This window comes from Sinocyclocheilus anshuiensis, unplaced genomic scaffold (assembly GCF_001515605.1).
Source record: "Sinocyclocheilus anshuiensis isolate Anshui unplaced genomic scaffold, SAMN03320099.WGS_v1.1 scaffold498, whole genome shotgun sequence".
NCBI lineage: Eukaryota > Metazoa > Chordata > Actinopteri > Cypriniformes > Cyprinidae > Sinocyclocheilus > Sinocyclocheilus anshuiensis.
In genome coordinates, this window is record NW_015547644.1 from 371,487 (window position 1) to 385,252 (window position 13,766).

The window sequence follows — 13,766 nt, forward strand, 5'->3', positions numbered from 1 at the left end:
TTGAAAAAAATCACAGTTTATGGAAGAAGGGTCAAGACAGGCACATATGAATTAAAGAGCCTCAAGGGATGTGCTGACAGAAGAAATATGAATATGTGATAATGATTTAGGCCTACTTTCCTTTAGCTACATTAAGTGCCTTTATTAAGTTATTATATTAATCACATATATATTCTGCTAAAGTTTGTATTATTGTACATTGTGTTGTTTGTTTTAGTTCTTTGAATTCAGGAAGCTGAGGGATTCCGCTATCACCACAACAACGTTTGACCTTTCTGTAGTAAATGCTGATGCTGCCACAACTGTAAGCAGAACATGTAGGCTAGTTTGTGTCTTTAAAGAAGTAGGCTACAAAGAAACAAGTGAATATTTCAGTCAGAATTATTTCACTGCAGAATATATTTCAAGGGTTTCTCCTATCTGAAAGTTTACTTATATTTTATACTTGTCAAATATGTGGAGAGAAAAAGAATAGCCTACATTTAATATTCTGTGACTAGAAATAAAAATAACAGGGCGTGAGGGATATTTTCTAAAGGCAGTGTACAGTAAAACCCTTCTGAATATATATTTTTTTTATATTATTACATAAAATAATGTAAGCAAGAAACGGGCCTTTTAGCAGACAGTTTAATGTATATAAGTACTTCCCATTGTGTTATTGGCTTGTAGTTTTGTATAAATGGATCCACATGAAAATCACGCCCATTTTTCAGGAAACGAAACTTCTGAGATGTTAAGCTCCCCAGCTCTTCCTCAGCAGATACTTTCATGGTGTGTGGAGCATACGAACGTGATCAGATCTAACTGAGAGACTGACTGAGGGTCGAATGCACGATGACATGTCACGGTGACATGTGTGCTCTTCTGTGAAAACGCACACCTGCACTAGGTAAGACACAAACCTGAGAGTACACTTGCCTTCATAATGTGTGTCAGTTTAGCTTTAGCATGTCACATGAGGAAGAGACCAGACTGCGAGTTTCTCTTTATCTGGCATTAATGTCATATATCAGATCATTTATACCGCTAAAATAACACTCGCACAGACTCTTCATTCCTTTAAGTAAACTTGTCTGAGCATAATTCTTGTTAGCTTGGTTGTCAACGTTAGTATTGCGTTGTCGTGTTTGTTTCGGGCTGTTGTGCAATTTTACTGATAAAATATTGGCTTATTATGCACAAATAGTCAAGTTAAGTTGTCGATTAGATGTGAGACATATACGTTTTGTTTATTTCATAGATTAGGGGATGGTTGTGAAATATAGGTTCGCCATTCAGACACGTCATAGTCTGACGTTATCAATAATAGCCTATAATGGTAAAGGAGCAGCTTATCATATGTAGATAACATATTTATAAGCATATACCCATATACGCTTGGTGATTACAATCGTAATATCTATATATTATTATTGTTTAATTTTGTGGCGGGTTTCTTCTTGCTCGCGTTACTTTTAATTTACTTAATCACTTGAGCGACAGCGGCCTCTATTGGGGGATTTGGCAACATGTAGAGGAGGACCGTCTGAAAAAAAATACACGAATTCGTGTTTTTACATCTGCTATTTTATTAACTCATTTCTATATTAATTTAGGTGAAATTTCTATATTGTCTATTTGTTTATATTTGTATTAATGCATGTAGTTTTATTTGTTCTTTTGATTATTTTTATGTTGCAAAAGAGTAAAATTTCCCCTGAAGACGTGAAAGACAAAAATTGATTTCACCATAGTTAAGGAATTAAGTACAGTAGTTAAGCACAAGGTAAAGTGGAGGACAATTAACGTTGCTTGGAGTGGCGCTTGTTGCTTTTATAAAATGGCATCAACAATAGTTTAACACAGCAGTGTTCAATAAATTTCATTAATCACAACTATCAATTTTCCACCAAGTTATATAGCTGTTGGCTGTTAAGATTTGCCAAGCAACATATAATAAAAATCATAATAAAGTTCAGGTCAGTGAATGTCAGGTATGTGAATATCACAATGACTTCCTGATGCAGAGTATAGGGCATTTGTGTTTGTAGAATGCTTAGCCAAAGTAATTTAAAATAATGATCATGTAATGTTGAAAAAATTAACAGTGCAAAAAAAAAAAAAAGTGAAAGTAGAATACAGTTGTTAAAAATGATGTAAAATGAATAGGAAGGATATTTTTCATTATTTTAAGGTCATAATGTAGCTCTTATCTAATAAATTAATCCAAATTGTACAGATTAAAATTTAAATTGAAGCACAAGATGCTCTTTGGAACATTCTTAAATCAAAGGAGAGAACATGATTATCAGGTTGTTCATGTCAGTTCCTGTTCTGCTGTCAGTAAAGAAAAAACAGGACATGTGATTATTAAGCCATTCTCAAATTCATAGTATTTATTTTTATCTTTCTTCATGTATGTTTCATTTATACATTACAACTTTTGACGAATTATTACGGTATTTTGCGTTAAATTCGAGAAATGCAGAATAGAAGCATTTTAACTAGTGACGTCTGATATTCAGATACAATTGTGTGTTGTAGGCATTTATTAGTGTGTCAGGCACCTTATTATTTTATTTTAAAGTGGATCACTGCACTTAGATGAAGTGTAGGCTGTTTTCTTTCATTCACATGATTCCCGCAGTCTGTGTTTACTAAATTTATTATCTAAATGGTGAACTTTGACTTATATTGCAAATAGAAATTGAAAGCAAAATGGAGTTCTGAGAAGTCATGTGACCACTTATGTTATCATTATATTGTGGAATAGTGGGTAAAACCCCTTACCTCATACTTGTGCTCTTTGCAGACATTACCGGAGAATGAAGTGTCCTCAGTGCAGTTTTGTGTCTTTGGAAAAGGCACCAAACTTCTGCAGTCAGTGTGGCTGTAAGCTGACATGTCAGTCAAATGAGACCGCAGCAGGTGGGTGCTTGAGTCTTTATAGATCTTACCATTTTTGATTCTGTAATTTCATTTTTTACTTACTTTTATTTATTTCCTTATTCTGAATGCTTATTTATGCATATTTTTATTCATACATTTTGTTTATTTCCATTAAAGTTTCACAAAATGATAAAGATATGATTTAATATAAAAAATGACATTTATACAGGATATTTAACATGTAGCCTGTATATATAACATCTAACACAATATGCAGTGGTGTGTACAGCTGCATCTCAGTTCACTTATTTGTGGTTAGTAGTTTTTCTCCATATACTTAACTGTGTGGCAGTTTTAGACACAACAGTATAAAGGTAGACACATTGCTTATGTTGTCTGATGCATCTTATACAGTAAGTGAATGATGTTGAAAATGAATGTCATTAATCAACAGAGTTTCTCATTCTTTTGTCATAGTGTTGACTGCTTAAGGTCAACATCAAATCAAAATACATGTTTTTTGGTCTTATTGTGTGTGATTCATTAATACAAATTATTACAAAGAAAATAAAAACATCTTTGTAATCAGCATCAAATTTTAATAAGTTTCCCCACCTCCAAAGCAACTTTCCTTTTCAGCTGATGTCACAAATCCATCTTACTTTCCAAATCCAACCGCCTGTCATATATGATGGGTTTAACTCATTTTGTGCAATTTAGAAATTCTTGATATGTGCACAGACTGTAAAAGACATACCCATAAATGAAAATTCATGTTGTTCCAAACTTAATTTTCTTTCTGTGGACCACAAAAGGAATTTAAAGACTGTTTCAGTAGTGTTTGCCCATACAATGAAAGTCAAAGAATGTTTCAAGCTCCAAAGATACATAAAGGTAGCCTGAAATTAATTCATACAACTAATAACCTTAATAACCAAGTGCGCAGTCCTCAAAATAATTTCATACACAATAAAACACGTTTTATACAGACCTAGTTTACAGAGCTTTCATTAGCCGCCTGTACATGCGCTATTATTCAGAGAAGCCTCACAGCTCGAGCTATAGTTTAGTGCACCTTTTCTTACTCTTTCACTGTATGTGATTAAATACTTTTAAGATTAAATATACATTTTATCATTATTATATAATATATAACTATTACATATAACATACACTTTGTCTTAACTATATATATATATATATATATATATATATATATATACACACATATATTATATAGATTGTTAATACCAATCAGAGTTTAACTTTTGCGTACATGTGCTTTGAGTTGTTCCTTTTTTTCTTATATTTAGAATAAATTAGTACGAAAGTTTTAGTGAATCATTTGTTTGAATGATTTGTTTGTGAAATCGTTCATACGCAGGTTTCAAGCACAAATTTGTGCACATGCTTAGTGAATGAGACCCAGTGTGTGTTTGCTGTGTGACCTTTGTTTTTTGTTTATCAGACAAGCCACAAGACAAGTTTCAAACATCCTCAAACATTCCACACAGTACCGATGCAGAAATGACTGATATCGGACGTGAATCAGAAGCATTGGATTACCAGAATGCCAATGTATCCCCAAAACGACAAAATGAAGATATAATCCCTAACCCAAAGAAAAAGGTGCTGGACATGTAAATTAATTATAACAATGAAATAGTCCTGGATTTTTAAAAATCTTTTAAAAAACCTTATTCCTTATATATTTCCTTATTTTGAAATTCTGTTGTAATTTATAATGCAAATTTTTTTTCATCATGCTTCTACAGAAAAGAAAGAAGAAGAAGAAAAAAGCAGGTGTTGCAGAGGGCCCTTCGTCTCTGACCTCAGATCTCTCTGATATATCGCTGACTGAAAAAGAAAAGAAAATGGAGGAAGACCAATCTTCTGACAGTGATGGCTCTTACTGCACTATAGATGACATGCCTAAACCGGCTGAATCATCCTCTCATCTGTGCCCACCAGAAACTGAAACTGCTGAGCTAAAACAACATGCTGTCTCTGCTTTACCCATAGATGCTGCTGTAAGTCACTCAAATGAGCAGCCTAATAGTAGCAAAGAGAGTTGTGTAGCACCTGAAATGACAGAAACATCTAAGTTGCAATTGACCCAAGAGCTGATCAGCATTAGCACTGACGAAGCTTCTCCAGCAGTGACCATGGAAGCAAATGAGAAAGATGAAGATAAAGTAAAATCTAAGAATAAAGGACAAAAGAGTGTGTCCAAAAGAAAGCAAACTACTCTAGATCGAGATGGTGATATGGACCAGAATGCAAACATAAAGAGCAGCACAGGAAATCAAAGGGAGACAGATGATCATGATGTGGGGGCACAGAACAACCACAGCTCCAGTGGCGATTCTTCAGTGAAGGTTGAGCAGAGTCAGAAGCAGCAGTCTGCTCATGCAGGCCAGAAGAATACAGCATCTGAGAAACAAAATAAAAGTGAGGAAGCAGAAACCAGTGAAGGCATACAGCATGTCTCATCTCGTAAAACAAAAAAGTAAGCAAATATTTTTATGTATTTTGATAAATGCTTCTTGTTTTTTTAAAACCAGATTTCTTATGTTATTTTAATTGAAATGTCAATACATACTTCAACTTCACAGAAATCAGAATCAGGAACCGCAGAATTCATCACAGGTCATGGTGTTTGGCCCACAGAATAAATCTAAGGTAAACAAAAATTTAATATATATTTATATAGAAATTATAAATAAAATTATTGTTAATAAAGTGAAACAAATAATACATTTTACCTACTGTGTAAATTTGGGAGCTGGAATTAGACGGAGCTAAAGCTTTGGGCAGGGCAGGCAGACGTTTTATTAGCTAACGCTAACAATCTCAGATAGGCCATAGTTGATTGGTTAACTGGACCAATATGTTGGTCTGTTACTGGAAATCCCAAACATGGAGTTACTGTATTTGATGAGCATTTATTTTTGTTTATTTAGAAGAATCACGATTCCAGTGGCGATTCTTCAGTGAAGGTTGAGCAGAGTCAGAAGCAGCAGTCTGCTCATGCAGGCCAGAAGAATACAGCATCTGAGAAACAAAATAAAAGTGAGGAAGCAGAAACCAGTAAAGGCATTCAGCATGTCTCATCTACTAAAACAAAAAAGTAAGCAAATATTTTTATGTATTTTGATAAATGCTTCTTGTTTTTTTAAACCAGATTTCTTATGTCATTTTAATTGAAATGTCAATACATACTTTAACTTCACAGAAATCAGAATCAGGACCCGCAGAATTCATCACAGGTCATGGTGTTTGGCCCACAGAATAAATCTAAGGTAAACAAAAAATAAATATATATTTATATAGAAATGATAAATAAAATTATTGTTAATAAATTTAAACAAATAATAAATCTTACATATTTGTTAATGACAATCACAATGAATCTGTGATTTAGCATTTTCTGAAATGTGCCTTTCGTTCTTTCTTTCTTTTTCTTTCTTTCTTTTCACAAGTATGGGTTGGGAGTATTTGGGAGCTGTAATTAGAGAGAACTAAAGCTTAAGCTAGTCAGACATGTTTTATTATCTAGCACTGACAGTCTCCGATAACCCAAAGGTTGGTTATATCGACCAATATGTTGGTCTGTTACTGTAAATTCCAAACATGGAGTTGAAAGATGACCATTTCTGTTAATGTTGCATTTAGAAGAATCACGTTTCCAGTGGAGATTCACCATTGAACGCTGAGCACGGTCCGAAACAACAGCGGTCTAAACATGGAAAGAAAGATTCTGCTATGGACCAGAAACAGAAAGAAAGTGATGATACAGAAAGTCAGTGTGTCACGCTCCCAAAAAGGTATGCTGAATCGTGTGATGAATGCACTTTTTAGTCACACTTATAGTTCAGTTTTTCCCACTGGAATATTATTGTTTCAATATTTTTTTATTGCAGAAATCCAGCATCAAATCAACATATAAGTTCCAGTGACAAACTCACCATTTACTTTCATGCAGTCCTGTCAAAACACTTCAAGTTTAAGCCAGAGGAGGATTATATTTTTATAAGAGCTGGTAGTCACATTGGTAACTGGGAAAAAGATCTAATCGAACTGTTTGTGACACGGTTAGTAAATATTTTCAGAGCCAGATATTTATTATTCATTGCTGAAATCAGTTATTTAAGAATAATTTGATTTTTAGGGATCTTGGAGAGCATGGATTTCTTGTTGAAGGGAAATTTGTATGCAAAAGGACTGATGCTGCATCTGTGTCCATCCCCTACAAGTATGTTGTGTATAAAGCAAAAAAGCAGAAGTATGAATTACATTATGAATACATATACAAATTGGATTCAGATGAAACCACCAACAGATGTCTGTTTGTTAAATCACATCTCTTAAATGATGAAGGTAGGTGAAGCTCTTCAGAAGTCTATATTTAATTTTAATTTTCACTTTTAAGAGACTAAATTTGTTCTTTTGGTGTATTGCAGGGGAATGGCATCAGTATGATGATATCATCTGTGCAGAACCATCTAACAATATGTTTGAATGGATCAGAAAAGCTGTTTGGCCTGATCATAAGAAAGGTGTACTCCAGGGGAGACAAATTGCTGGCACAGTCATGCTGGGATCTATTTTTGACCTCCTGAGAAGCTGGAGCAAAATGAACCTCAGCAGCTTCTTTAGTCAACTCAGACAGTTTTTTGAGGTCTATGGAAACCCTTTTGTGTTTGAAAAGACACATACGAAATGGTACTCACTCGATTACAGTGAAAAAGATGTAAGTAAACCATATGTAACTCATCACATATTAAACATATTCATACATTTACGCAGTTTTCCCGCGGAATTGGGCTACTTTACCACTTGCCGTGCGTTTTGTAGTTTTGGGCTAGTTTTGAGTAGCAATTAGGCAGGTTTTGTTGTGAAAACCTGGCAACCCTGGTCACGCTTATTGACAGTGTAAGATGATTTACGATTAGCCGTGTCTGAAATCCAACCACGGATTGGCATGTTGTTATCTCAGAAACAGGCTCAGCCATCACATTGAATCCGGTAAACTGGTTATATATTTATGTTTCAGTATAATTACGCACGCTATACCAGGGGCGGTTCTAAACCCTTTTTAGGTGGGTTTCAGGCCCCCCTATCTGTCACCTTAGCCCCCCAAAACTATCTTAACGATCAGGCCAGTGCTGCTTCCTCGAAAGTTTTTCATTCTCACGTGTTTTGTCAGTCTTGACAAGTCTTGTCAGTTTAAACATTAAAGTAATTTTAAACCATTTAAGCCCAAGACATCTCAATGCGGTACTCACGCACTGTGATAGAGCGTTTCTATGCGCACCGCTCACACACCTGAAGTGCACAAACAGATAGCCTTCTCAGACAGCAGGTGAATACCAATGGCTGTCTTTACAAGTATCCTTGTAAGCACAGTCGGTTGTTTTAAGTGAGTAAAGAAAATATCAAATGTACATCAGTATAACGGATCCGTGCATTTCTTATGTAAATAATGTTAATCAAAAAGAGCAAAAGAAAAATTGTTCGCTGCTTTAATAGCTTTAATGGATATTTGCTTTTATGTTAATGTTAACAAAGTAATTCGGTGTGACTACAGTAATACTGGGGGGGGGATTGTTGGATGTTGGGGGGGGCGCGAGTGAAATTAGACAAACTTTGGTTACCTTTAGGGGTTTCCTAAAAGGTTGAAAACCCCTGTTCTAGTGCACAGAGATCTGTAGCATCTGGCTGAGGACAAAAGTAAAAACAAGCTTTAGCCTAGGTGTGAGGGGTATAAGAAATACATGTTCTGACTGTTTGGCAGGTGCACACAAATGACCCTCTCAGTTATCCTAATAATCCGTTGCAGTCTGATTTGGTGGCTGAACCAAACCAGACAGTTATAGACTCAGTAACAGTTGAATAAAACTGTCATCTATGCCTGTGGCAGATTGAACTTGACAAAGGAAGTACAACCTCTGCTCGGATTTTTCTCAATGGAGTCAATGTGAGTGTTCTGCTTCAGGTCCTGGGAGATGGTTGATCCCAGGAACCCGATTGACTCCACTGCTGCCAGAGTGCTGTTGTGAATGGTTAGGAAGAGCAGTAGTACTGGGATTTCTCGTGTTCAGCTCCAGGTCGTATTGACTGCACCAGAGATCCAGATGTTCAACCTCTCTTCTGTAAACAGATTCATCACCATCTTGGATAAGGCCAGTGATCAGAGGTGTTTGACAGAGGGGTCTGTAGAGATGCAGTCATTTGTGTATAGGCAGAAGATTAGTGGAGAGAGCACACAACTCTGTGGAGTACCAGTGCCGATATTGCAGGTGCTAGATGTGAATTTCCTCAAACTCACTAGCTGCTGCTTTCAGGAAGTTGCTCCACTGACAGGTGGAGGTGGGCACAGAGAACTAAGTTAGTTTGGTCCGGAGGATATGTGAGATAATGTTTTTGAAGGCTGAACTGAAGTCCACAATGGGCAGAAGTTCTGGGTTTGTCCAGATGTTGCAGGATGTAATGCAGTCACTAGTAAAAAAGCAATATACAGTACTTCAAATACATTTATTTCACACTAAGTATAGTTCAAATCTATTAACATTTACTGGCGATCGAGACTTATTGGTATAAAACGTATCATTAAACTTAATTTGGAGTACCACTTGTGCACAATGCACAATATTTTATGATGTCAAACATCTTTAGTTCACATCCTGATGTGGCATATACAGTATGTACTGAACGTGACAACAAAAAATATTTAGAAGCTGACCTCAAGACCTCAAATATAGTCATGTGAAAGATCTCGTTTACCGAGATTTAAGAGCTATGGCAACAGGAAGATTTTTCTTATAAATTTTGGCCTTTTCCTCACAAAACTCATATGACTTCATTCAGAATATATAGCACATATGCCAAATTGCGTACTTTTAGGATATTTTTATGGTGCTTTTTATCTTCCTTTTTTAACGTCTCCGGTTACGTATGTAACCATGGTTCCCTGAGTAAGGAACGAGACACTGCATCCTCTAGGGGTCGCTATGGGGAACGCCTCGACGTGACCCGTGTCTGAAGCATACATTCAAAAAACACCAACAACATGTTGGCCGGCGACAGCCTATAACGTCACTACCGGTGCGACTATAGTATAAATAGGCGCCGGGAGAACACGTCATCCGCTTCTTCGTCTGAAGCTTGCGTCCGACGCATGGCAGAAAAACTAGAGGACGCAGTGTCTCGTTCCCTACTCAAGGAACCATGGTTACATACGTAACCTGAGACGTTTCCTTTCAAGGGAACTTCGAACTGCGTCCTCTAGGGATCGCTATGGGGAACGGTATACCCACGCCACCATGCTGAGGGGAGTGCATGCCAAACCACAGGTGAGCACGAAGTACCAACTCTACCAAAAACTTTAAGGGAGTTGCCCCTGGGACGTTAGATGGCTGTCAGTGACATTATCCCCTACGTCCAAAGGCCTAAGCTACCTACCCCAAAAAACCTACCTGTTAGAGCCAGAACTCCTGGGCCCGGGGTAGAGCTCAAGGCTTGGAATCAGGAATAGATTCCTTTAAGGGGATACGACCAAGTGCCTAGAATCATACTATGTCTTGGCCTGTCACCCAGGGGCTACCGCTTGCTGAAGGAACTGTCTCAACAGACCCCTAGTAGCAACACCCTGTTAAAGTAGGTATCCTGAGGATACATAGGTGGAGTGGTGCCCAAGGTGGAACCGGGGCCTAACCGACTCAAAGAAAGGGCACGAAGCTGCGTGTAGCCGCGCGTAGCCCCCACCATACAAGATTTTAGAACGAACGCAAAATGCTTAATGTGCGAACTTACCACAGTGTGGATTTTAGAAAGTGCACAGGGACTTCGCGTGCACACTTACCATAACATGGATTTTAAAGATACTGTTCTAAGGGGCCCTCGTGGCACTCTGAAGGAGCAGCCCATAGATGGAAATGATGCATCCCAAGAACAATATGTTTGAGAAGTCATCAACTCAATCTATGGTATAATGCTGGAATGGCTAGCTATAAGTTACCTAGCTGAGGGAGCATAACACCCAGCTCTCAGCCGAGAGGGAGGCTCGACCTACAGCCTGTTCGTTAGAAATCCTGAAGGGTAAGCGTACAGCAAGCTTAGCCAAAAACCCAGCGCATCAGGGAGGCAGAGGAAGGGCCTAGTTCGCCTGATGTTGCCGGTTCCAGGTGCTCTGGGAAAACAGAGAACTCAACTCTCCACGTGAAAGGAGAACTCCGAATTCAGAAAAGAGGTGGCGTGCTCATAGGCAACCCTCCGATAGAGGGGAGCACTGCTAACCACGAGAGCAGCCCACAAAGTGGGCAGTTCCACTCCTCAGAAGGGGAGAAAATTCAAACGCTCAGAAGAAAGCACCATGCTCATAAAGAACCCTCACAGTGAGGGGAGCGATGCTTCAAAAAATGTATCAACAGAGACACACTAGTTGAGTGGAGCCCAAGGCGAGTCCCAGGGCCTAAGCCAACTCGGAGAAAGGGAACAAGGCTGACAACGCGTAACCCTTACCATACAGGATTTTAGAAAGTGTGCAGAGTGCTTGGCGTGCACACTTACCACCATGTGGATTTTAGAAAGTGCACAGAGTTTTCAGCGTGCACACTTACCACCATGTGGATTTTAGAAAGTGCACAGAAGCTTAGCGTGTATTTTATAGAGATTTTATAGAGATTCCTAAGTATCTGCTCACAGATGCCCAGAAGTCCTGAGACAGCCAAACGAGAGTGGCAAGCTCAAAGACAACCCTCTGAGGCGAGGGGAGCACTGCCTGGCGATAGCACTTCACCAGAAGGGTTTCTCGCAAAAACGCCACTCATACTTCCCGTTCGACGTCTCAGCGAGAGGGGATATCCTGATTCACAGGAAGCCCCTCGGGGCGAACCTGGATATAGCGTCCCAGTTAGGGCAGCCTGAAAAGCATAAGCCCGGCCCGGACGTCCAGGAGAATTGCGGCCTGTGATCTGGCCACATGATCCAGGAAGCATGAAGCCGGAAAAAGGGCTATCATACAGTCTGGATCCAGCCTCGACGAGTGAGGTCATCACTGCAAAAGTCGAGAACCCGGTTCTGAGTCCAGCAGAGGGGGTGCTCACCGAGGACCTAACCCAGAAAAGGACAGAAACACACAGGTCCCGGAAAACACTGCAAAGAAAGCTCGCAGATGGAATACACACAAACACCAGCGTATTAAATATATATTTAAAAAAAAAATGGATCGTACTCACCCACCATGGTTCCAGCACTGGAGCCCCGTTCAAGAACGACCCGAAGAAGACTCTAGTCCGGACCATCAGTAAGGTGGTTACTATGTAAGACAGAACCAACCGAAAACATCATAGGTCCAGCATAAGAGACTGCAATGCAGGTGCAGGAGGTTCCTACCTAACCTCAGGTGGAGTCAGGTGGAAATGATGGTGGTTACAGGGGAATTAGGAAGGGGAAGATGAAGGCAGATGTTAAACCCCCCGAGGAAAATGAGTAGATGTTCGGGTATTACTCTGGTCCGGACGAGAGCGTTGGGAACGCCTCATCTGGATCACCTTCCTCAGGTCTTGCCTACCTCCCTTTGACCCGCGATTCCTCCTAGCCCTACCCGCAGGTGGGTGAGGAGCGCGAGCCGCGACACTAGCCTTCTGTGCCCGTCTCTGATCCTCAGACCGAGATGGGCCAGGACCCCTGGGTTGTTCGGGCTCAGACCTGAACCTTCGTGGAATTAAGGTTTTGAAGGCCACTGAACTTCTCAACCACCCTCTTGACAGAAGTACCAAAAAGTTCGGAAGGCGAAACCGGAGCATCAAGAAGAAAGCCCCTCTCTTTCTTCCCGATATCTGCCAGGTTCACCCACAGATGTCTCTCCGTTACCACCATGGCCACCATAGATCTGCCCATAGCAGAGGCGGCCTGCTTAGTAGCACGGAGAGCAAGATTCGTGGTGCGGTGCAACTCAGCCATCTCATCAGAAGAAAGGCCCTCGCCTTTATCCAGGTCTTTCAGCAGGTCAGCCTGGTATGCCTAGAGCACCGCCATCGTGTGCAGCGAAGCAACAGCCTGACCTGCTGCTGCGTATGCCCTGCCATTCAAGCGAGATGTATCCTGAAGGGGCTTCGATGGCAAGGAGGGAGTCTTGAGAGAGGATGTCTCACCCATAGAGAGATAGCTAGCCGGCGTCTCTTCTACCGGGGGCATCTTCTCATAGCCGCTTTCGCGCATCCCCTCGATGTTGGCATAACTCGTATGCTGGAACCTATGGATGCGCGAAGAAAACAGCCTCCTCCATTCCTTCTCGACCTCCGTATGGAGATCAGGAAGAAAAGGAAGGTACACCTTAGCTGGGGGGCTATGGTCAGACAGATAACGCTCGTCGAGACGACCTCGTATCGCCTCCTTCCTGGCCCGCTTCCACGCTAAGTCAAGCCTCGCCGTGGCGCGATCCATAACCTCCAGTAGCTCATCATACGCAGGGCAGGAGGATTGGGAGGGCTCAGCCTCAACTTCTTCGCCCTCCTCAGACATCTCCTGCTCTTCCTGGGCCGAACCCAGCAGAGCACTGGCCGCTGGATCAAACGATGTTAGGGAAATCACATCATCATCCTCCAGCGGCTCACCCTCATCCAAGGCCAACGAGCGCGAGAGGGAAAGCCCCTTTATTTTTACCGGCCAACATGTTGTTGGTGTTTTTTGAATGTATGCTTCAGACACGGGTCACGTCGAGGCGTTCCCCATAGCGACCCCTAGAGGACGCAGTTCGAAGTTCCCTTAAAAGGGAACTTGACAGTCACAGTTAAAGGTGTGTTAAAGGTTCTCTTTGGAGTGTTACAAGCTCTTGGTGCATAAAGAAGATCTGTAAAGTTGCCAAGACTAAAGTCTCAAATCCAAAGAGA

General features: G+C 40.2%; 1 protein-coding gene across 1 annotated transcript in view; it reads left to right on the top strand.

Annotated features, from left to right (window-relative positions):
- Positions 1-688: 688 nt before the first annotated feature.
- The window catches only part of LOC107701915 (E3 ubiquitin-protein ligase rnf213-alpha-like), a 49,422-nt gene continuing 36,344 nt past the window's right edge, over positions 689-13,766 (top strand). The window contains 11 exon segments of the mRNA XM_016504068.1: positions 689-892; positions 2,795-2,910; positions 4,340-4,500; positions 4,647-5,380; positions 5,487-5,553; positions 5,835-6,001; positions 6,107-6,173; positions 6,547-6,698; positions 6,795-6,965; positions 7,043-7,251; positions 7,335-7,624. Of these exon segments, the coding sequence (XP_016359554.1) occupies positions 2,808-2,910; positions 4,340-4,500; positions 4,647-5,380; positions 5,487-5,553; positions 5,835-6,001; positions 6,107-6,173; positions 6,547-6,698; positions 6,795-6,965; positions 7,043-7,251; positions 7,335-7,624 (2,121 nt within the window). The 5' untranslated portion in view covers positions 689-892; positions 2,795-2,807.